Source organism: Stegostoma tigrinum, chromosome 39 (assembly GCF_030684315.1).
Source record: "Stegostoma tigrinum isolate sSteTig4 chromosome 39, sSteTig4.hap1, whole genome shotgun sequence".
NCBI classification, from domain to species: domain Eukaryota; kingdom Metazoa; phylum Chordata; class Chondrichthyes; order Orectolobiformes; family Stegostomatidae; genus Stegostoma; species Stegostoma tigrinum.
In genome coordinates, this window is record NC_081392.1 from 8,046,907 (window position 1) to 8,069,219 (window position 22,313).

Consider the following 22,313-nt stretch of genomic DNA (forward strand, 5'->3'; position numbering starts at 1 on the left):
AGCTGTGTGGCTCTGGTGTCCACCACTGCCACGGTTTGGATCTTCCTCTGTCCCTTGATAACTGGAACTGCACATAGCGTTCAAGGTGTAATCTAAATACAGCACTTCACACCTTCAGTAAATAAGAACATAAAGCGTTGGAGTGGGATCAGGTCTTTCAACTCTTTGAGCCTGTTCCACCATTCTGTGGTTAATTGTCTGCATTAATTCCACCTTGTCACACTGTCTGCATTGTCCCTTGATTTCCACAGTAGCCAAAAAGTTGTCAATTTCATATTTTAATATATTTAACAACTAAGAATCCATGACAAAAATAGAAATTGCAAGAAAAGCTCACCACATCTGGCAGCATCTGTGGAGAAAATTCAGAATTATTTTCTCGAGTCGATTGACCCTTCCTCAGAATCCATGATATGGTTGAAAATTTGAAAGTTTCAGAGCCCTTCAAATGAAGAAATTTCTCTTCATCTTAGTCCTAAGTGGCTTATCCCTCACTCATAAATTCTGGCTCCCCAGCTAGAGAAATCATTCTTCCATCATCTATCCTGTCAATATCTTCATTGATCATTGAGTTCACTTCTCAGCCTTCCAAACCCAAGAGACTATAGGCCAAGAGGAGGAGACAGTAAGGACTGTGTTTCAGCCCAAAACATTGACTTTCCTGCTCCTCGAGTGCTGCCTGATTGGCTGTGCTTTTCCTGGTCAATATTTATTGCCCCCAGAATATAGGCCAAATCTGCTCATAAGACCATCCAGGAATTACTCAGTTGAACTGTCTCCAAGGCTATCCTCAGGTATGGAGGCAAAAACTGTATTTATTACTCAAGCTGTGGTCTTATGTAATTGTCGCAAAACCTCTTTACCCTTTTACTGAAATCACTTTGTAATATAGTTGAACATACCATTCGTTGTCTGAATTGCTTGCATATCTGTGATCTGCATACAAGGACATCTTGGTCCCTGATCTGCATACTATTTATTTTCTCAAAATTAGGTTTTTGTACTTAAAGTTTAACCTGTTCACCAAACAACTACCATATCCCCTGCATAACTTCAAAGAAGGACCAGTAAGTTTCACATTAGTCTACAGCAAAAAAAAACAGCAGCAGTCTGTTAATAAAGAAATGGAACTGACTGTTCCTTACAAACACAACACTGTTCAACATCGATGTTTGCAAAAGTCTCCAGGAGGAGGTGTTGGCCTGTGTAATTAACAGTATTAGTGTTGAAACAGTTATCCAAAGTGCCAGCTTGATGTAGTTTATGGCTGCCTGGCTAATATATTCATCACATCAGTTGTGCCCGCATTGGAATGTTTGAAATTAAAAAAAATGAAAATGAGAGGCTGTATGGAGAGATCATTTCAAAGCAATTTATGGTTTATGTCCTGGAAAAGGTATAGATCCAGCAAGGAACATGTCGTATTTGTAATAAGTATTGAATATCAACAATGTGAAAAATTGCGAGAAGCCAGGGCTGTTCTCCTTGGAAGGTTAAGCAAAGGGTTGATAGAGGGGCTCAGAATTATGATTTTGATGGGTAAAAAATGTGAAACTGTTTCCTCTGGCCGGTGGGTTGTTAACCAGAGGACACTGTGATTATGTTAAAGGTGCTATATAAATGCAGTGGTTGTCATCAAAACAACCTGTGGCAAATGAACCAGATTTCATTTTTTTAATGTGGCTGCTTGTCCGAGGGCATGCTGCCTTGAAAGTGGATGCATCTGTAATTCTGAAAGGGGAATACTCAAGAAAAATAAACTTTTGCAGAGCTGTAGGGAAAGAATGGGATGAATTGTTTTAACTCTTTCAAAGCAGCTAACATTTTCAACTTTTAATTTTGTTGGCATATTGGACAGTGAAGAAGATTATCCAAGAGTACAATGGAATCCTGATCAACTGGGCCAGTAGGCCACAGAATGGCAGATGGAATTTAATTTAGATAAATGCATTGTGTTGAATTTTGGCAACACAAACCAGGATAGGATTTACATAGTTAATGGGAGGGCTCTGGGGAGCATTGTTGAACAGAGAGATCTGGAGGTGCAGGCTTATACTTCCTTGAAAGTCATGTCACACGTAGACGGGGTAGTGAAGAAGGTGCTTGGTACATTTGCCTTCATTGGTCAAAGCATTGAGTATAGGAGTTGGGATGTTATATCACTGCAGTACAAGACATTGCTAAGATCACATTTGTTCAGGCACACAGTTCTGGTCACCCTGCTATAGGAAGGCTATTATTAGACTGGAAAGGGTGCAAAAAGATTTACAAGGATATTTCGGAGACTGGAGGGTTTGAGTTCTAAGAGGAGGCTGTATAGGCTGGGACTTCTTTCCCTGGAGCATAGGAGGCTAAGGGGTGACCTTTTAGAGGATTATAAAATCATGAAGGAAACTGATTGAGTTGAATAGCCAAGGTCTTTTCCCCAAGGAGGGGGGGGGGTGTCCAAAACTAGCAGGCATAGGTTTAAGGTGAGAGGAGCAAGATTTAAAAGGGACCTGAGGGGCAATTTTTTCACACAGAGGATGGTGTGTTAATGGAACAAGCTGCCAGAGGAAGTTGTAGAGGCAAATACAATTACAACTTTGAAAAGCCATTTGGACTGGTATGTGGATATGGGCCAAATACAAGCAAATGGGACGAGTTCAGCTAGGAAACTGGGTCGGCATGGATGAGATAATAGGAACTGCAGATGCTGGAGAATCCGAGATAACAAAGTGTAGAGCTAGATGAACACAGCAGGCCAAGCAGCATCTCAGGAGCAGAAGATGCTGCTTGGCCTGCTGTGTTCATCCAGCTCTACACTTTATCTCAGCATGGATGAGTTTGTTTTTGTTTATTCATTCACAGGATGACGGCGTTGCTGACCAGGCAACATTTATTAGCCATCCCTAATTTCCCAGAGGGCAGTTCAGAGTGAACCACATTCTGTGGGTCTGGAGTCCCATGTACGCCAGACCAGGTAAGGATGGCAGTTTCCTTCCCTAAAGAACATTAGTGATAACGAGTTTTGTGAAGATTTGTAGCTCAGGTTGAGGTTCTGGATGTGAGTTTGCTCGCTGAGCTGGAAGGTTCATTTTCAGATGTTTCGTCACCATTCTAGGTAACATCATCAATGAGCCTCGGTTGAAGCGCTGGTGTTATGTTCCACTTTCTATTTATGTGTTTAGGTTTCCTGGGGTTGGTGATGCCATTGCCTGTGTTGGTGATGCAATTTCCTGTGTTGGTGATGTCATTTCCTGTTCTTTTTCTCAGAGGATGGTAGATTGGCTCCAAATCAATGTGTTTGTTGATGGAGTTCCGGTTGGAATGCCATGCTTCTAGGAATTCTCGTGCGTGTCTCTGTTTGGCTTGTCCTAGGATGGATGTGTTGTCCCAATCAAAGTGGTGTCCTTCCTCATCTGTGTGTAAGGATACGAGTGATAGTGGGTCATGTCGTTTTGTGGCTAGCTGATGTTCATGTATCCTGGTGGCTAGCTTCCTGCCAGTTTGTCCAATGTAGTGTTTGTCACAGTTCTTGCAAGGTATTTTATAAATGATGTTCGTTTTGTTTGTTGTCTGTATAGGGTCTTTTAAGTTCATTAACTGCTGTTTTAGTGTGTTGGTGGGTTTGTGGGCTACCCTGATGCCAAGAGGTCTGAGTAGTCTGGGAGTCATTTCTGAAATGTCTTTGATGTAGGGGAGAGTGGTTATGGTTTCTGGGCACGTTTTATCTGTTTGTTTGTCAAAACCCGCTAGCACCTATGGGCGCAATACGCTAAAACTGGCCCGAAGATGGGAAACCAACGCCATCTGACAGACTGCCACCCGCGAACAGCTGTACTTCCTGCACGAATGCCTAAGGAAACAGGTACTACCTAAATGTCTCAAACACAAACCTCCCCTTAACACCCAGCTAGCTAAAAGAATAGCAGACCAAAACGGCCACAGAATGCTTAGAGAAATGATCAGTGATGCCCACAACAGACTCCGTAAATACAACCGGGAAATTTCCCGCCAAAAAACTTTACTCACTAACGCAACAGACCATGAATGGGCAGACCACAGTACAACGAGCCATAGACATTAGACAGCGGCAAACACAGAAAATGAAAAAAACTAGACCTGGAGAAAAATCTAAACAAACTCATACAAAATGACAACACAGAAGCATGGATAAAAAAACTTATCTGACCGACCATTAACAGACACTGAAAAAGCCGTCTTAGTAGGAGGAGTAAATTACAACTTCCGGGATGTGGACAAGAAGGATTTCTTAGCAGCATTAGAAACAACACTGAAAGACAACAAATTCACAGAAGAAACCCAGCAAACCATCAGACAGACAGTCGCACCAACATTAGAACATAGAACAGTACAGCACAGAACAGGCCCTTCAGCCCACGATGTTGTGCAAACCATTGATCCTCGTGTATGCACCCTCAAATTTCTGTGACCATATGCATGTCCAGCAGTCTCTTAAATGACCCCAATGACCTTGCTTCCACAACTGCTGCTGGCAACACATTCCATGCTCTCACAACTCTCTGTGTAAAGAACCCGCCTCTGACATTCCCTCTATACTTTCCTCCAACCAGCTTAAAACTATGACCCCTCGTGTTAGCCATTTCTGCCCTAGGAAATAGTCTCTGGCTATCAACTCTATTTATGCCTCATTATCTTGTATACCTCAATTAGGTCCCCTCTCCTCCTCCTTTTCTCCAATGAAAAAAGTCCAAGCTCAGTCAACCTCTCTTCATAAGATAAGCCCTCCAGTCCAGGCAGCATCCTGGTAAACCTCCTCTGAACCCTCTCCAAAGCATCCACATCTTTCCTAAAATAGGGCGACCAGAACTGGACGCAGTATTCCAAGTGCGGTCTAACCAAAGTTTTATAGAACTGCAACAAAATCTCACGACTCTTAAACTCAATCCCCCGCTAATGAAAGCCAAAACACCATATGCTTTCTTAACAACCCTGTCCACTTGGGTGGCCATTTTAAGGGATCTATGTATCTGCACACCAAGATCCCTCTGTTCCTCCACACTGCCAAGAATCCTATCCTTAATCCCGTACTTAGCTTTCAAATTTGACCTTCCAAAATGCATCACCTCGCATTTATCCAGGTTGAACTCCATCTGCCACCTCTCAGCACATCTCTGCATCCTGTCTATGTCCCGCTGCAGCCTACAACAGCCCTCTATACTGTCAACGACACCTCCAACCTTTGTGTCATCTGCAAACTTGCTGACACATCCTTCAATCCCCTCATCCAAGTCATTAATAAAAATTACAAACAGCAGAGGCCCAAGGACAGAGCCCTGTGGAACACCACTCACCACTGACTTCCAGGCAGAATATTTTCCTTCTACTACCACTCGCTGCCTTCTGTTGGCCAGCCAATTCTGTATCCAGACAGCTATGTTCCCCTGTATCCCATTCCTCCTGACCTTCTGAATGAGCCTACCATGGGGAACCTTATCAAATGCCTTACTGAAGTCCATATACACCACATCCACAGCTCGACCCTCATCAACTTTTCTAGTCACATCCTCAAAGAACTCGATAAGGTTTGTGAGGCATGACCTGCCCCTCACAAAGCCGTGTTGACTGCATTTGATCAAGCCATGCTCTTCCAGATGGTCATAAATCCTATCCCTCAGAATCATTTCTAACACCTTGCAGACGACAGACGTTAGACTAAGCAGCAAAAAGGAAGGAAGCACACTCAATACACAAGAAAGGAAAGCACTAAAAGGACTCAAAAAAGATAAAAACATCGTTATCCTACCTGCAGACAAAGGACACCTGACAGTCATTTTAAACCAAACAGACTACATTGAGAAAGTGAACGCAATGCTTGGCCTGCTGTGTTCATCCAGCTTCACACTTGGTTATCTAGCACTGCTTGCAAATACCGACACTTACCAACAGGTGGCGATAGACCCAACCCCACAACTAGAGAACCGAATCACAGCCTTACTCAAAAAACTTCAAAAATCTGGAGAATTAAACAAGAGAGACTTCCAAAAAATGAAAGCAGATGGATCCAACACACCACGCTTCTACGGACTACCAAAAATTCACAAACCAGGTGCCCCCTTCAGACCCATAGTGTCGCTACCTGGAACACCAACCTACAGATTAGCCAAGGAACTACACCAAAGACTAAAACACCGAGTAGAAGACTCCCACCACTCCATTCGCTCCACCCAAGAATTCCTGAACACCATCAAAGACACCAAGATAGAAGAGGATGAAATAATGGTCTCCTTTGACATAACAGCCCTGTTCACCTCCAGCAACATCAACCTGGCCAAGGAAACACTAACTATGCTATTAGAAGAATCAAAGACACATATACTAGACACCACCAACCTCATCAGCAAGGACAACATCATCAAGCGAGTGGGCCTGTGCCTTACCACCCACTTCACTTTCAATAACAAAACCTACAGACAAACCAACGGTACACCCATGGGATCTCCGATATCAGGGTTCTTAGCAGAGGCAGTAATGCAGAGACTCGAACAAACAGCTCTGCCAATCATCCAACCCAAACTTTGGGTCCGCTATGTGGATGACACCTTTGTCATCACTAAACAAAACAAATGTGAGGAAACCTTCAAGACCATCAATAATACCCTTACTGGCATAACATTCACAAAAGAGGAGGAAAACAACAACAAACTGCCATTCCTAGATGTCACAGTAGAGCGAACAGCCAATGGGGAACTTCAAACCAGCGTCTACAGGAAAACAACACATACGGACCAAATACTGAACTACAGGAGCAACCATCCCAACACCCACAAACGAAGCTGCATTAGAACATTATTCCAACGAGCCACCACACACTGCACCACAGAGGAACTACGCAGAGCAGAGGAAAATCACCTATACAGCGTATTCAAAAAGAATGGGTACCCAATGAACACAGTCCGCCGATTCCTCAGCAATAAACCCAAACAAACAGACAAAACGGGCCCAGAAACCATAACCACGCTCCCCTACATCAAAGACATTTCCGAAATGACTGCCAGACTACTCGGACCTCTTGGCATCAGGGTAGCCCACAAACCCACCAACACACTAAAACAGCAGCTAATGAACTTAAAAGACCCTATACAGACAACAAACAAAACAAACGTGATCTACAAAATACCTTGCAAGAACTGTGACAAACACTACATTGGACAAACAGGCAGAAAGCTAGCCACCAGGATACATGAACATCAACGAGCCACAAAACGACATGACCCACTATCACTCGTATCCTTACATACAGATAAGGAAGGACACCACTTTGAATGGGACAACACATCCATCCTAGGACAAGCCAAACAGAGACACGCACGAGAATTCTTAGAAGCATGGCATTCCAACCAGAATTCCATCAACAAACACATTGATTTGGAGCCCATCCACCATCCTCTGAGAAAAAGAACAGAAAATGACATCACCAACACAGGAAGTGGCATCAACACAGGAAATGACATCACCAACCCAAGGAAACCTAAACACATAAATAGAAAGTGGAACATAACACCAGCGGTTCACCGGAGGCTCACTGATGATGTTACCTAGAATGGTGACGAAACGTCTGAAAACAAACCTTCCAACTCAGCAAGCAAACTTACACCCAGAACATTAGTGAACCAGATGGGTTTTCCTGACAATCAACAATGGATTCATGGTCATCATTACATTCCAGATATTTTATTGAATTCAAATTCCAAAATCTACTGCAGTGGGATTCAAACCCAGGTCCCCAGAACATTATCTGGGTCTCAGGATTAACAGTCCAGCAATAATACCACTAGGCCATTGCCTCCCCTTGGACTGAAGGATCTGTTTTCATGCCGTATGACTGTGAAATAATTATACAGAGACCAGTATCCTGTCATCAAGTCACCCTTTATTTACAAGTGCATAGTACTTGACACTGATCAAACACCCTCAGAACCAGCTCTCAAAGTGAATAGAACCTCTGATACAAATAAAAATCGAAAGAACTGAGGATACTGTAAATCAGGAACAAAAACAAAGTTGCTGGAAACGCTCACCAGGTCTGGAAGCATCTATGAAGGAGAAAACAGAATTACCGTTTGGGTTCTGGTGACCCTTCCTCAGAACTGTAGTTCGGACTCGAAACGTTAATTCTGTTTTTTCCGTCACAGATGCTGCCAGACGTGCTGAGCTTTTCCAGAAACTTTGTTTTTGTTTTAGAACCTCTGACACCACTGTTTATATCTGACGGCCAGGTTTTTGGTCCATAATTGGACCAGATTAACTGCCCCACTCAGGGAACTCATATTCTGTGAGGTACACCTGGCTGACCTCATAACAATCACTACAGCCCTCCCCCTCTAAGTCCAGGAATGTAGACCTGTCCTTTTTCTTGTGGTCTGTCCTGTGCCATTTTCACACGGGGTCTGGTTCCTCCAATTCAGCCTTGATTTTGGGTGGCTTGTACCAAATTGTAGCCCATCTCTTGCATCTGGATTGTCTTGTAAGAAATTCATCCTCTTCTTCAGGCGGTAAAGGCATTGAAGCTGTGATGTCTGCTGCGTCCATCTCAGTCTCCAAGGTTTCTCTGATGCTAGATGGAGGGGGAGAGCCAACAGGTTCCAACAGCCTTTCTGGCTGCTGGAAGAGATCAGGTATGTTTTGTTCCTCTCCTGTTTGCGAGTTTGCTGCTTTGAAGTGATCCACATGCAAATTCAGGACTGCTTCCTGAACTACCTGAACTTTGTACGTCATAGTACCTGACCTCACATCACCCATTCCTTTTACCCATGCAGGGCAATTTCTGTGGTTTCAGAACCAAACTTTGTCTGCTGAAATAAACTGCCTCTCTAACTTAGAGGATTCTTGCATTAGCATTCCCAAAACAGTTTCAGCCTCCCACCCTCAGGTCCGGGAAGAAACAGTCTTCTCCCCATTAGCAACTCTGGTGGAGCTATCCCTATAGTTGCATCGGGGCGTTCCGATAATCAAAAAGAAACTAGGATAGTTTAGTATCAAGTGAAGCCATGGGCTGTTTCTTTAAGTCTGCCTTCAAAGTTTGGACTGCTCTTTCCACCAGACCATTGGACAATGGATGGTGTGGAGTTGTCCTTATGTGCTGAATGCAGTTTGACTTTAGTAAATACTCAAATTCCCTGCTGGTAAATGAAGGCCCATTGTCTGTGATCAACACTTCTCGGAGCCCATGTATTGTGAAAGGTGCTCACAGCTTTTCCATTATTGTACCCATGTTTGATGAATGAACTCCATGCATGTTCAACCACTTTGAGTGAGTGTCCACAATGACTAAGAACATTGAGCCCATGAAATAGCTGACAGAAACTACATGTAACTGAGTTCAGGGTTTACCTGGCCAACACCACTAATGTGGGGGGAGGTGCTGATAGTATGTTTGTTCTTGTTGGCACTGTGGGCCCCACCAACATAGCTGTGTCTGCAGCCAATCCTGCTATAAGGCATAACTTCTCACTGACATCTTCATTTTGGACATCCCTGGATGGCCTGGTGGAGTTCAGCCAATATCTGGTAGCAAACTTTGCTAGGGACAATCACTCTTATTCTCCATAATAAAATGCCATTCTCTCCAGTGATCGAGTTTCACCTGATCCAGAAAGGTTTCAGTTCTGACTGTGATTTCCCCCTCATTTCCCCTATTACCATCAGCTGTTTTAATTTTTCCAGGATTGGATCTTTTTCAGTCCACAGTCTGATATTGTCAGTGGTGACTGGAAGAGTATCCAGAAAGTTTAAAACCAGAATGGACTCTTCCAGTGGTGGCAACACTAGTGGTATATCTGCCAGTCAGAGGTGGCTCAAGGCTTCTGCATTTCCTACTTGGCCTCCTGAACCGTTGTTCCAACTTGGTAATTATATGCAGTTTTTCAGTAGCAGATGTAGCAGTCTCAGGATAAAGGCCAGATTATGATGAAATTTCCATAATAGTTCTCTGTCTTCCCTGTTATTAGTACGTCACCCAGATAAATGGTGACCTGGACTAGACTTTGTAAAATGTTCTCCATCATCCATTAAAAAAATGATACAGGCTGATGATACCCAAATGGCAGTCTTGTATAATGGTAGAAACCCTTATGGGTATTAATTGCAGCATACTTCTGGGAAGCCTCATCTAACTGCAATAGCAGGTAAGTATGGCTCATGTCGAGTTTCATAAAGGACAGTCCCCCTGCCAGTTTTGCATATAGGTCCTCCATGCGAAGCATTGGGTATTTGTCCAGCTGCGAAATCCCCACAAAGGTGAATTGAGCTATCAGGCTTCACAATCAGTATAACTGGTGCTACCCGTTTGGCAAATTGGACTGGTTAAGTGATTCCTTTTCTTTTCAGCCCCCTGATTTCTGCCTCTACTTTTGTCCATAAGGCAAATGGCACCGGGCAGGCCTTTCAGAATCGTAGAATTGCTTCCTGGCCAACATGCAAGTTGGCCTTGGTTCCTTTGATAGTCCCTTGACCTCCCTGAAAGTCTTCTGGGTATTTAATTAGGACCTCAGTCAGGCAGCCATTTTCCAAATAAAAAGTGTTAAGCCAGTCAAGGTGGGCCCGAGCCTCTTACTATCATCAGTGGTAACCGAACCAGATGAATCTCATACAACACTGGAATTGAAATCGTAGCCTTTGTCTGTAAAGGTTCCCTGGTACAGAATCTCATTAAACTGATGTCTTGCACAAGCATAAGGGTTTGAGTCTATAGCAAATTTTGTTAAAGACTGGGTCTGCAATCACTGATACAGCCGTGCCAGTATCAACCTCCAGTAGAACCTGCTGACCAATTAATAGACATGTCCATCATGGGCCTCCTGCAGTGCCACAATGATGCCACCCGAAGGTTGCAGGAACAGCAACTCATATTCCGCTTGGGAACCCTGCAGCCCAATGGTATCAATGTGGACTTCACCAGCTTCAAAATCTCCCCTTCCCCCACCGCATCCCAAAACCAGCCCAGTTCGTCCCCTCCCCCCACCGCACCACACAACCAGCCCAGCTCTTCCCCTCCACCCACTGCATCCCAAAACCAGTCCAACCGGTCTCTGCCTCCCTAACCTGTTCTATCTCTCACCCATCCCTTCCTCCCACCCCAAGCCGCACCGCCATTTCCTACCTACTAACCTCATCCCACCTCCTTGACCTGTCTGTCTTCCCTGGACTGACCTATCCCCTCCCTACCTCCCCACCTATACTCTCCTCTCCACCTATCTTCTTTTCTCTCCATCTTCCGTCCGCCTCCCCCTCTCTCCCTATTTATTCCAGAACCCTCTCCCCATCCCCCTCTCTGATGAAGGGTCTAGGCCCGAAACGTCAGCTTTTGTGCTCCTGAGATGCTGCTGGGCCTGCTGTGTTCATCCAGCCTCACATTTTATTACCACGACCAATTAATAGACATTCATTTTGATTGGTTCTGATTTGGATATTGCTAAGCAATTTAACAGTTCCAAACCAGGGCTTTCCAGGTTGTGCGCTCTCCTGGATACCGGCCTATGAGTTCATTTCTTCAATTCAGGTCTAGTAGGACTCTTCTGCTGTCATGAGTCAGCAAACAGGCAGCAACTACAACAGCTTGCTGGTTCAGATCCTGAAGAAAATTTTAACCATGGCTTGGCTTTGTTTTGGGGTTTTGCTGTGGGCTGACATAGAGTCCTCTCTTCAGGGTATGTCCTGAGTGAGGCTATGCAATTGCTTTCACTCAAGTGGTGTCCCTCAAGCTCAGTCAGCCTGGCGAGAGAGTCCACTCCCATCTGAATATCCTGCAATTCATGTGTTCCACTTGCTGCATTTTCTAATGACAAAGCTTCAGCTAGTAGGCACTTTTTCGTGATTACATCATTAATCTCACATACAAACCTGTCTCTCAGCATCTCATTATGGGTACCTCCTCCAGTTATCTTAACCTTGTCAAAAATCCTAATACAGGTTCCCCTACTTGATTTGCCAAGTAAAACTGTTAATGTCTCAGAATTATAGGAGCCCTGGGGTTGTAATATTCCATAACTAAATCTGTCTACGCTTGAAAGATTTTTGTATCTGGTAGTTCAGGATATGTTAGGCTCCTGATGACTGAAAAAGCTGCAGGTCCAAAAGCTGTCAGGAGAATTACTCATTGCTTTTCATCTGCCCCAATGTTATTTGCCCAGAAAGCAAAGGGAGAATGTATTATTGGTTACAACTCAGAATGAAGGACCAAATCCAGATGATTCTGAACTTGAAACTACTAAAATTAAATTAGACAATGAGGAAGTTCACAAAAATTGGGATACATTATTGACTTATCTCCCAGAGTTATCAGAGTTCACATGGAAAGACATGGGAATAGTCTGGAAAGTACTAAACGTACACATGATGTAGACATAGGAAATGCTGTTCCAATGAAGCACCATCCATATAGACCTAACACTTTAAAGCTGGCACAAGTTCAATAAGAGATTGAAAGCATGCTCAAGATGACAAAATCAAAGTGAGTTCCAGCAACCGAAGCTCACCCATAGTGATGGTGACAAAACCAGATGGTACCCAGCAATTATGTGTGGACTATCGCAAAGTCAGTTACAAAATCTTATTTGTATCCTATTTCAATTTTGGACGGCTGTCCTGAGAAAGTGGGAAAAGCAATTTATATTTCTAAGTGGACTTACTCAGAGGATGCTGGAAGGTGCCTTTACCCAAGACAACAAAGGAAATTTTGGTTTTCATGACCTCAGATAGATGTTACCAGTTTAAAGTTATGCCATTTAGTATGAAGAATGCACCAGCCACATTTCAAAGACTAACCAGTAAGGTCATTTTCGGATTGTTGTATATTGATGACCTGGTGGGCTGTTTAGTCACACATGAAAGAAACATTTGGAGCATCTGGCAGAATTATTCAATTAACTTCATTTTTGGTGATAAATCTGACTAAAAGCAAGATTACAGAAGCTCAAGTCACATCCCTAAGCCATATTATCGGACATGGACAGATTGCTCAGCAGCATGTGAGAACAAAAGGTTGTTAGGGAGTTTCACATATTGTCTAAAGAGAGAAGTACTTTTATTCCTGTAACAGTGCGGTTTTGTCAAAAAATCATAACAAAATTTAACAGTGCGGTTGTTCCACTGACTGAACTGTTGAAGATGTGCAGAAAATTTCAGTGGACGGAGAAGCGGCAGAAGATATTAGACAGCCTGAAAGCTGTATTGACTACTCTAATGTTGGCAACAACTAACTATGCAAAGGCATTCAAGATGGCAATCAATCTGAGTGATGTGGGTATCAGTCCTGAGAGGATAGAAAGACCTATTAGATTTGCTCCTGAAAATGGAATATTCATCAAAAGAAATATTCCACCATTGAAAATGAGGCTTGGGTATGGTGTCGATGTTGCAGCGTTTTAACATTTATGTTGCCAGTTATGTTTCTGAGACAATTGTGAATACTGATCATAACCCCTTAACATGTTTGGAAAAGCTTAAAAAAACTGAAGAAGGGTCTAAGCCCGAAACATCAGCCTTCCTGCTGCTCTGATGCTGCTTGGCCTGCTGAGTTCATCCAGCTCTATACCTTATTGTCTCAGATTCTCTAGCATCTGCAGTTCCTACTGTCACAGATAAAAATACCAGACTGTTTAAATGGAGTTTATTGTTACAGCCATTCAATTTTAAATTTATACATGTGGCTGCATAACAGCATGTAATTGCTGATGCATTGTCACAAATTATAAGGTTTTGGAGCTCAGCCCCTTGCCAGATGCAGTGAGAGAGAAGAACACACAGTTTATAGGCCGAGAGATCAAGGGCTGAGAGATCAAAAGATCACACAACTAGTATCAGTGGAATATGAGATAATAAGTCTCTGCAGGTGACCAAGAGTGTTAGACAATGAATAAAATGTAAACAGCTGAATAACTAGTGAAAGGATGACCTATAATCTGATTAGGTGAGGAAGAGAGAAAATTACAATACATTAAAAATAAAGTGCTGCTGCAGATAAACTAAATTACAAAGGTTGACTTGCTCCCATATCTCTCAAAATTTTAATTAATTTCTTTACTGTTCCTCCTGGCATACATGAGTAAACCATACCAATGCAAGTAAATTCTTTAAAGCGATTTGGGACTTTCTTTACAACCAACCGTTGACCAGGCTGTAGATTCTTCTGCAGACTTTTTTTTATCTTCCACTGTGCCTTCTTTTACCATTTCAACAAAACTCACTGGCTTAGCCTGTTTTCCCACTTACATCTTCCCAGGACTTTGTCTAAACCACCATCATTGCGACTTCATGTGGCCTACTTTATTGCAGTGAAAACACCTTCAGCTTTTTCTCTTTGCCCCTCATGGGTTTCCTTTATAAGCTGTGGTAAGCTACCTTTACTATGTTCAAATGGATCCCTTTTCCTTACTACCTGAGGAATTCTATTTTCCCTGATTTCTATTGCTCACAGACTGAAATTGATGTCAGTAGCCAAAATTTGATTTAAGAACCAACTGATAATCATTTGCCATTTACACTTAACTCTCTGCTCTTCCACATGAGTTCACACCACTTCAGGAAGTGTCGTCATCACTACTCCCTCCTTTAACCTCTAAGTCTGCCATTTTAAGGTGATTTTCACTTTTCAGTTGCAACTTCTGAAGTTCCAAAATTCTTATTCTCCTTTTCTTCTCTTGCTTTCTGTTTTTCTTCTGCTTTCAATTATAATTCAAACTGCTTCATTTCCTTTTCATGTTCTAGCTGCTTCATTTGCGGAGATTCCAATTACATTTCTGACAATTATAAATTTTGATATATTGCTGCAATTACCTCTCCTTTCCTCATGGATAGAGGCAATTTCAATTCTAGCTTGTCTGCCAATTCTAAAAGCTCTGCCTTATGCAATTTCTGGAAGTTACTGCATGTGGCTTCTTCTGCGCCCAGGAAAACCTTAGCTTCTGAAAGAGCCATTATTATATAAGGCACAAGAGACGGGAAGCAGGGTGACACTAAAATAGCAAAGTGGTGTAATAAAGTAATCATTGCATGGAAGACAGCCATTGGCACTCTATAGGGCTGTTAGTCCCATTCATTCTTGTAACCTTGCAGGCTTGCTTCCTTCAAATATCAACAATTTCCTTTTGAAATTGTTAATTATTTTCACTGTTATCATTCTCAGAGGCTACATGTTTCAGGTCACCATCGTTCTGCGTAACAAAGATTTTTCCTAGAAGACCCCTTGTTATGAACCAAACCGCCTTAAAACATATCAAGGAGACAGCATAGACCTAACCTTATTCTTACTTAAATGCAAGTGGAAGGTGCTGCATTCCAAATGTGATTTGATTGGTCAAATTATTAGGCATTGGGAGACAAACAATGGACATTAATTTTTCCAGAGATGCCCAGTCCCAAGGTAGAATTTTTAAAAGAAAACTCTGAAATAGGATTCAAGAATAGCATCTCAACTTTCTGAAGCCTGAATTCCACCGGATTGAACCACTCTAAATTCATTTATTCAGAGTCAGAAAGAGCCAGGGAGGCACAATGCATTTGATCACATCTGGAAAATTGGGGTGGGGGCATGGAGCAAATGAACTTTTTATTTTGATGGACAACACAATTGACAATTGAGCAGTCATCTCTTATTTAAATAGTGATGTGTTCCCAGATATAATAAAAACAAATACTATGGATGCTGTAAATCTGAAACAAATTCAGAAACTGCTGGACAAACTCAACAGATCCAGCAGTATCTACAGAAAGAGGGAAAAATGTTAACATTATGAGTCCAGTCTGACTCTTCTTCAGATTTCCAACATTGTAATATTTTGCTTTTTATTACAATTGTGTATTAAGTTTATTAGACTTAATAGTTAATTTTGAAGCAATCTGTATCTCAAAAAATTGTTTTCTCCTAGATGTCTAATCCCATGCTCCATTTGGCCCACACTTAACACTGAATAGTTATGAAGTATTATTTTTCCTATTTATTCTTAATATGTTTATTTATTGTTATTGCTTTAAAGCTGTTTTAAATCTGTAGCTTCCCAATGCTGTTGGTAATGTGTTGTTTCCAATGCTGTTTAAATTTTGTCACCTAACATTTCGAGTCTGATATGATGCTTCTTCAGAACACTTGAACTTATGCAGCTTTACATTTCCCAATCTCCTCTTTGTATCTGTCTTGTTCCTTTCACCCTAAATTAATCTGAAATGAGCCTTTTTATTCATTGCGTCAATGAGCTCTGATTTCCCCAGTCTCAGACTATCTCTCTTTTGTAAGGAACCTTCTCTATAAGGTAATTTTTGCAGTTCTGACCAAGGGTTTACACTGAAAGGATCTTTATTGGGGCTGAAATCCTTCTGATTATTTGCTGAGAATGTTTCTACTGCTTATCCCATTTATACATTGCCTTTCCAGATCTCAGGATGTGCCAATGCAGCCAATAAAGCTCTATTGATTTACTGTAAAGTCACTCTTGTAAAGCAGGTCTGCATTACATCCTTGAACATATTTAACCGGAAAATTCTAAAGCTCTTATAAATCAAGAGTTTTTTTTAAAAGGTCATTAATGGCACTCTTTATTCTGACCTTAGATTCCTCTGGAGAACACTTGAGTCCCACTTCTCTGGTTGGTCTACATTATGATCCCTGGTTGCCTTAGGTTAGGATCCCTGGCTACCCTGGATGAAGATCAACAAAGATTCTGGGTAATCCAAGATCGAGGATGGGAAAAAAATTGTGGCTGCAAGAGCTGCTCCTTTTTTGAGCTATTTTCAATGCTGTAGCTGATTTCCTTGAAATCTAGGAGCAGTAATTATTGTTTTATGAGTTGTTACACTGTTTTGGAATTTTGGGTAAACAATGAGATCAAAACAATGGCATTTTAAAAAGGAGGAAGAGAGACAAAGCAGTGACCACGTGCGAAGTGAAACAAGCAGAGAAGAAAACCTACACAGCTGTCTGAACCAGCAGTGAACCTGCACAGCTGACTACCTCTGCTGTTTGGTTTCAAGTATATCCCAATGTGGGATTTCATTCTTAGAAAAGTAAACAAACAGTGAAATTCACAGCTGACCTTGGAGAAACCTGGATGGGGAAGCTCACAGCTGAGGACCAGCTAGGTAGCTGGTTTACAAAGTGCAATACCTTACTTTTTAAAAAATCTACAATCGTGAGTAGGTTGGGGTTTATTGATAATATGTTTTATTGAGATCTGTCTCCTGGTTAAACTTCTAAAATATAAAACATAGGTACTAAGTCAGCCTGGAGCAGTGTTTTTAGAAAGGTAAGACTGGGCTAATTTCTGGGACTGTAGATTGTTAAGGTGCAAGGATGGACTTTAATAGATGTGGGAGATTAGGTAGAGTTTCCAGGTTACTGATGATTATATTTGCAGCAATTTGGTTGTGAATCTTATTGGATTGTATGGGTCAGTTAGACCAGCAGTTAGAGGCAATGAGGAATTTACAGAAACTATGGGGTGTGATGGATGGCAGTTGCAGGAAAGGAGAAAAGCCACAGTTACAGTCAGGCAGATGAGTCACCTCCAGGAAAGGTTGGAGAGGTAGACGGGTAGTGCAGAAATCTCCTGTGACTATCCCCATCTCAAACAACTATGCTGTTTTGGAAAATGTAGGGACTCTACAAACACATTAAGGGCAAAAGAGGAATTAGGGATAGATTAGGACCCCTTAAAGATCAGCAAGGCCACCTATGTATGGAACTGCAGGAGATGCTAAAAGAGTATTTTGCATCAGTTTTTACTGTGAAAGAGAGAATGCGGGAAAATAGATAGCAACTTCTTGAAAAATGTCCATATTGCAGAGGAGGAGGTATTGGACATTTTAAAACACATAAAGATGGATAAATCCCTGGGACCCAAAAAGGTGTATCCTAGACCTCTGTGGGAAGTTAGAGAAATAATTACCGCACCCTTTGCTGAGATATTTGTATAATTGATAACCAATGAGGTGCCAGAAGACTGAGGCTAGCTAACATGATGCCACTACTTAAGAAAGGTGGCAAGGTAAAGCCAAGGTGCTATAGGCCAGTGAACCTGATGTCATCTGGGCAAGATGTTGGAAGGAATTCTAAGGGACAGGATTTACATGTATTTGGAAAGGCAAGGACTGATTAGGGATACTCAACATGGGTTTATGCATGGGAAATTGTGTCTCAATAACTTGATTGAGTTTTTTGAAGAAGCAACAAAGAGGACTAATGAATGCAGAGTGATGAACATGATCGATATGGGCTCTAGTAAGGCATTCTACAAGGTTTTTCATGATAGACTTGTGAGAGGTAGACTGGAATACAGGGAGAACTAGCCGCTTGGGTACAGAATTAGCTCAAAGGTGGAAGACAGATGGTGGTAGTGGAGAGTTGCTTTTCAGACTGGAGGCTTGTGACTAGTGATGTGCCGCAAAGATTGATGCTGGGTCCACTGCTTTTTGTCATTTACATAAATGATTTGTATGTGAACATAGGAGGTATAGTTAGGAAGTATGCAGATGACACCAAAATAGGAAGTGTTATGGACAATGAAGAAGGTTACCTCATAGTACAACAGGACGTTAATCAGAGGGATCAATAGTCCGAGTGGCAGATGGAGTTTAACTGAGAAAAATGTGACGTGCTTCATTTTGGAAATGTAAATCAGGGCGGGACTTATACACTTAATGGTAAGGTCCTGGGGAGTATCACCAAGCAAAGAGACCTTGGAGCACAGGTTCATAGTTCCATGAAATTGGATTCCCAGATACACAGGATAGTGAACAATGTGTTCAGTAGGCTTGAATTTATTGGTCAGTGCATTGATTTTAGGGTTTGGAGGATCATGTTGCAGCTGTACAGGACATTGGTTAGGGCAGGACATCGGAGGCCGATGGGTAACCTTGTAGAAGTTTATAAAGTCCTGAGGGGAATGGATACGGTGGTTAGCCAAGGTCTTTTTTTTCCCCCAGAGTGGGGGAGTCCAAAACTAGAGGCATTGCTTTGAGTTGAGGGGTAAGATTTAAAAGGGATCTAAAGGGCAACTTTTTCACACAGAGAGTGGTGTGTCTATGTGTGCGTGTGCTCAGAATGAGTTGCCAGAGGAAGTTGCGGAGGTTGGCATTAATTACAATATTTAATAGGCATGTGGATGGGTGTATGAATAGGAAAGGTTTAGAGAGATATGGATCAAATGCTGGCAAATGGGACTAGAATAATTTCGGATATCTGGTCGGCATGGACGAGTTGCAATCTCCGTGCCCAACAACTGTGCGACTCTAAGATTGCCAAACGGTTACAGGGAAGAACTTTGACACTTGACTGGCCAATGGGCATCTTCACCTTATGTCATAAAAGGATGTATCAATCAAAGGCGACCTTAACAACCAGAAACATTGCTGCGTATTCCCATTGGGCTGCCCACCGGTAACACCGAACCAATCAAAAGAGCGGCGTATCTTGATTGGTTCTTTGTCACTCATTGATTCGACCATGTCGTTCTTTGATGAAATCTCTAGCACTTGTGTTTCCAGTCCTGTTGTTACATATTGTCACCGCGGCTTATTACCATCCCAACCGAGCTGCGGTCAGGAATCAACCTGGCGGAAAGTCAACATTTAGGTTCTTCCAGTTGATCAGAGGGAGCGATTGGCTGCAAGTCGTGGGCGTGGCTTGCAACGACGTTGGACTTCGTCACTATCGGGGAGAGGCTGAAAGGGAGACCTGCGGCGGGAAGCTGCACTGGCCCATCCTCAGAGTGGACAAGAGGTGGCAAGATGGTGGTGAGGCACATTAGGACACGGAAGCAGTTCCATACACTGCTGCGGGAAGAGGAGGAGACCCTGATCGTCGTGTTCTTCGCCGCGCGATGGTGTAACAATTGCTCCAATATCAAGCCCTTCTTCCGTATGAGGTCTGACCAGTACCGGGATGTCATCTTCGCGGAGGTGGATGTGGATGAGTCGGAAGACCTGGCCCGAGCTGCTGGTATCAACTGCATGCCCACATTCCAGTTCTTCAGCTGTCAGGAGAAGGTTGCAGAGTTCTCCGGGACTAGGAAAGACAAGTTAGATCACTTGATAATGCGATTGAAGTAATTCTCACGAGTTACAAGCAAAAAAAAATTAAATACACCTGTCCTCTGAATAGTTGCATTTATCGACTCTTAATAGCACAAGATGTCATGTGGCCCATCGAGCCTAGGCTGGAATAATTTGTGAAGTCTTGATCTCCATCCACATGCCTTTTAAATGCTGTAATTGTACCAGCCACCACCTCTTCCTCTGGCAGCTCATTCCCTACCTGTTTTTGAGGGACTATAGCAAAGAGTCACCAACTTGGTCATTTGATGAGAGACTGAGTAAATTTTGCCTTGATTCTATTGAGTTTAGAGAAACGAGTTGCAATCTAACTGAAATAAACAAGATTCTGCCGGGGCTTGACAGTGTAGACACTAAGAAGTGGTTATATGGGTAATGGAATCTAGAAAATGGGGCACAGCCTCATGATAAAGGGCTGAACATTCAGGACAGCAACGAGGAACAAATACTTCGTTCAAAAGGCTGTGAATCTTTGACATTCTCTGTATGAGACAGTTTCTGCTGCTTCGATGTTGAATATTTTAAAGGCTGATATAGACTGATTTTTAGCTCTCAGGGAATCCAGGGATGTGGGGAGTGAGTGAGAAATTGGAATAAAAATCCCCAAATCAGCAGTGATCAAATCAAATTGTTGATTAGGCTTAACACTCTCTATACAGTGCCACTAATAATTTCTCTTGCGGTACATTGAAATGTCGTGCAGCAGTGGCCCTCTTGTTTCTCAGCGTGAGACAGAGTGTCGACGGGAAGTATAAAAAACTTACTTCGTGAATAGGTGGAGCGCACGCTGAGCAGGAGCGGACACGGGACGGCTGAGTGAGGTAATATATTTGGGCAGTTGCTTTACCTGAAACACTACTTAGGTAGTGTCTTCCACCCATTCTCCTCCTCTAACCAAAATAAAGGTTCTGAGTGCCGATTTGGTAAGATTACTAGTTTTTTTTTCAATACTGTGTTTGGGAATTCAGAACAGTGGGAATGGACGTTAGGGCAGTTGCATGCTCCTCCTGTAGAATGTGGGAGGTAAGGGTCACCACTAGTGTCCTCACTGACTTCATCTGTGGGAAGTGCACCCAACTCCAGCTCCTCGGAAACTGCGTCAAGGAACTGGAGCTGGCGCTGGATGAACTTCGGATCATTCGGAAGGCTAAGGGGGTAATTGAGCGGAGTTACAGGGAGGTAGTCACACCCCAGATACAGGAAAATGGTAGATGGGGTACAGTGAGGGTACGAAACGGGAACAGGCAGACAGAGCAGGGATCCTCTCAATAACAAGTATACTGTTTTAGATACTGTTGGGGAGGGGGATGACTTGCCAGGGGTAAGCCATGGGGTACAGGTCTCTGCCACAGAGTCTGTCCTGGTTGCTCAGAAGGGAAGGGGGAGAGGAGGAGAGCATTAGTCATTGGGAACTCCATAGTAAGGGGGACAGATAGGAGATTCTGTGGGAACGAGAGAGACTAGCAGTTGGTGTGTTGCCTCCCAGGTGCCAGGGTCCGTGATGTCTCAGATCATGTTTTCGGGAACGTTAAGGGGGAGGGGGAGCAGCCCCACGTCGTGGTCCACATAGGCACCACGACATAGGTAGGAAAAGGGATGAGGATGTAAGGCAGAAATTTAAGGAGCTAAGGTGGAAGCTTAGACCTAGAACAAACAGAGTTGTTTTCTCTGGGTTCGTTATCCGTGCCACGTAGCCACAGGGATGCAGGAGGGAGGGATTCAGATACCTGGATAATTGGGGCTCATTCTGGGGTGGGAGGGACCTCTACAAGTGGGATGGTCCACACCTGAACCAGAGGGGTACCAACATCCGGGGGGGGGGGGGAATTTGCTCATGCTCTTTGAGAGGGTTTAAACTAATTCAGCAGAGGGATGTGAACCTAAATTGTAGCTCCAGTGTATAGGAGGTTGAGAGTAATGAGGTCATGAATAAGGTTTCAAGGTCGCAGAGTGTACCAGCAGGCAGGAAGTGGTTTGAATTATGTCTACTTCAACGCCAGGAGCATCCGGAATAATATGAGTGAACTTGCAGCATGAGTTGGTACCTGGGACTTCGAAGTTCTGGCCATTTCAGTGACATGGATACAGCAGGGACAGGAATGGTTTTTGCAGGTTCTGGTGTTTAGATGTTTCAGTAAGATCAGGCAAGGTGGCAAAAGAGGGGGAGGTGTGGCACTGTTGGTCACGGACAGTATTACAGTGGCAGAAAGGACGTTTGAGGACTCGTCCACTGAGGTAGTATGGGC

General features: G+C 43.0%; 1 protein-coding gene across 1 annotated transcript; it reads left to right on the forward strand.

The window, feature by feature from the left end:
• The first annotated feature begins 18,677 nt into the window (after positions 1-18,677).
• LOC125447874 (thioredoxin-like) lies at positions 18,678-21,762 on the forward strand. The gene has a single exon (XM_048522668.2). The coding sequence runs from the start codon at positions 19,744-19,746 to the stop codon at positions 20,062-20,064; it is 321 nt and encodes a 106-aa protein (XP_048378625.1). The 5' UTR covers positions 18,678-19,743; the 3' UTR covers positions 20,065-21,762.
• Positions 21,763-22,313: the final 551 nt, after the last annotated feature.

Excerpts from the sequence above, each read along its gene's own strand:
- LOC125447874 (XM_048522668.2), top strand. The coding sequence starts at position 19,744 with ATGGTGGTGAGGCACATTAGGACACGGAAGCAGTTCCATACACTGCTG.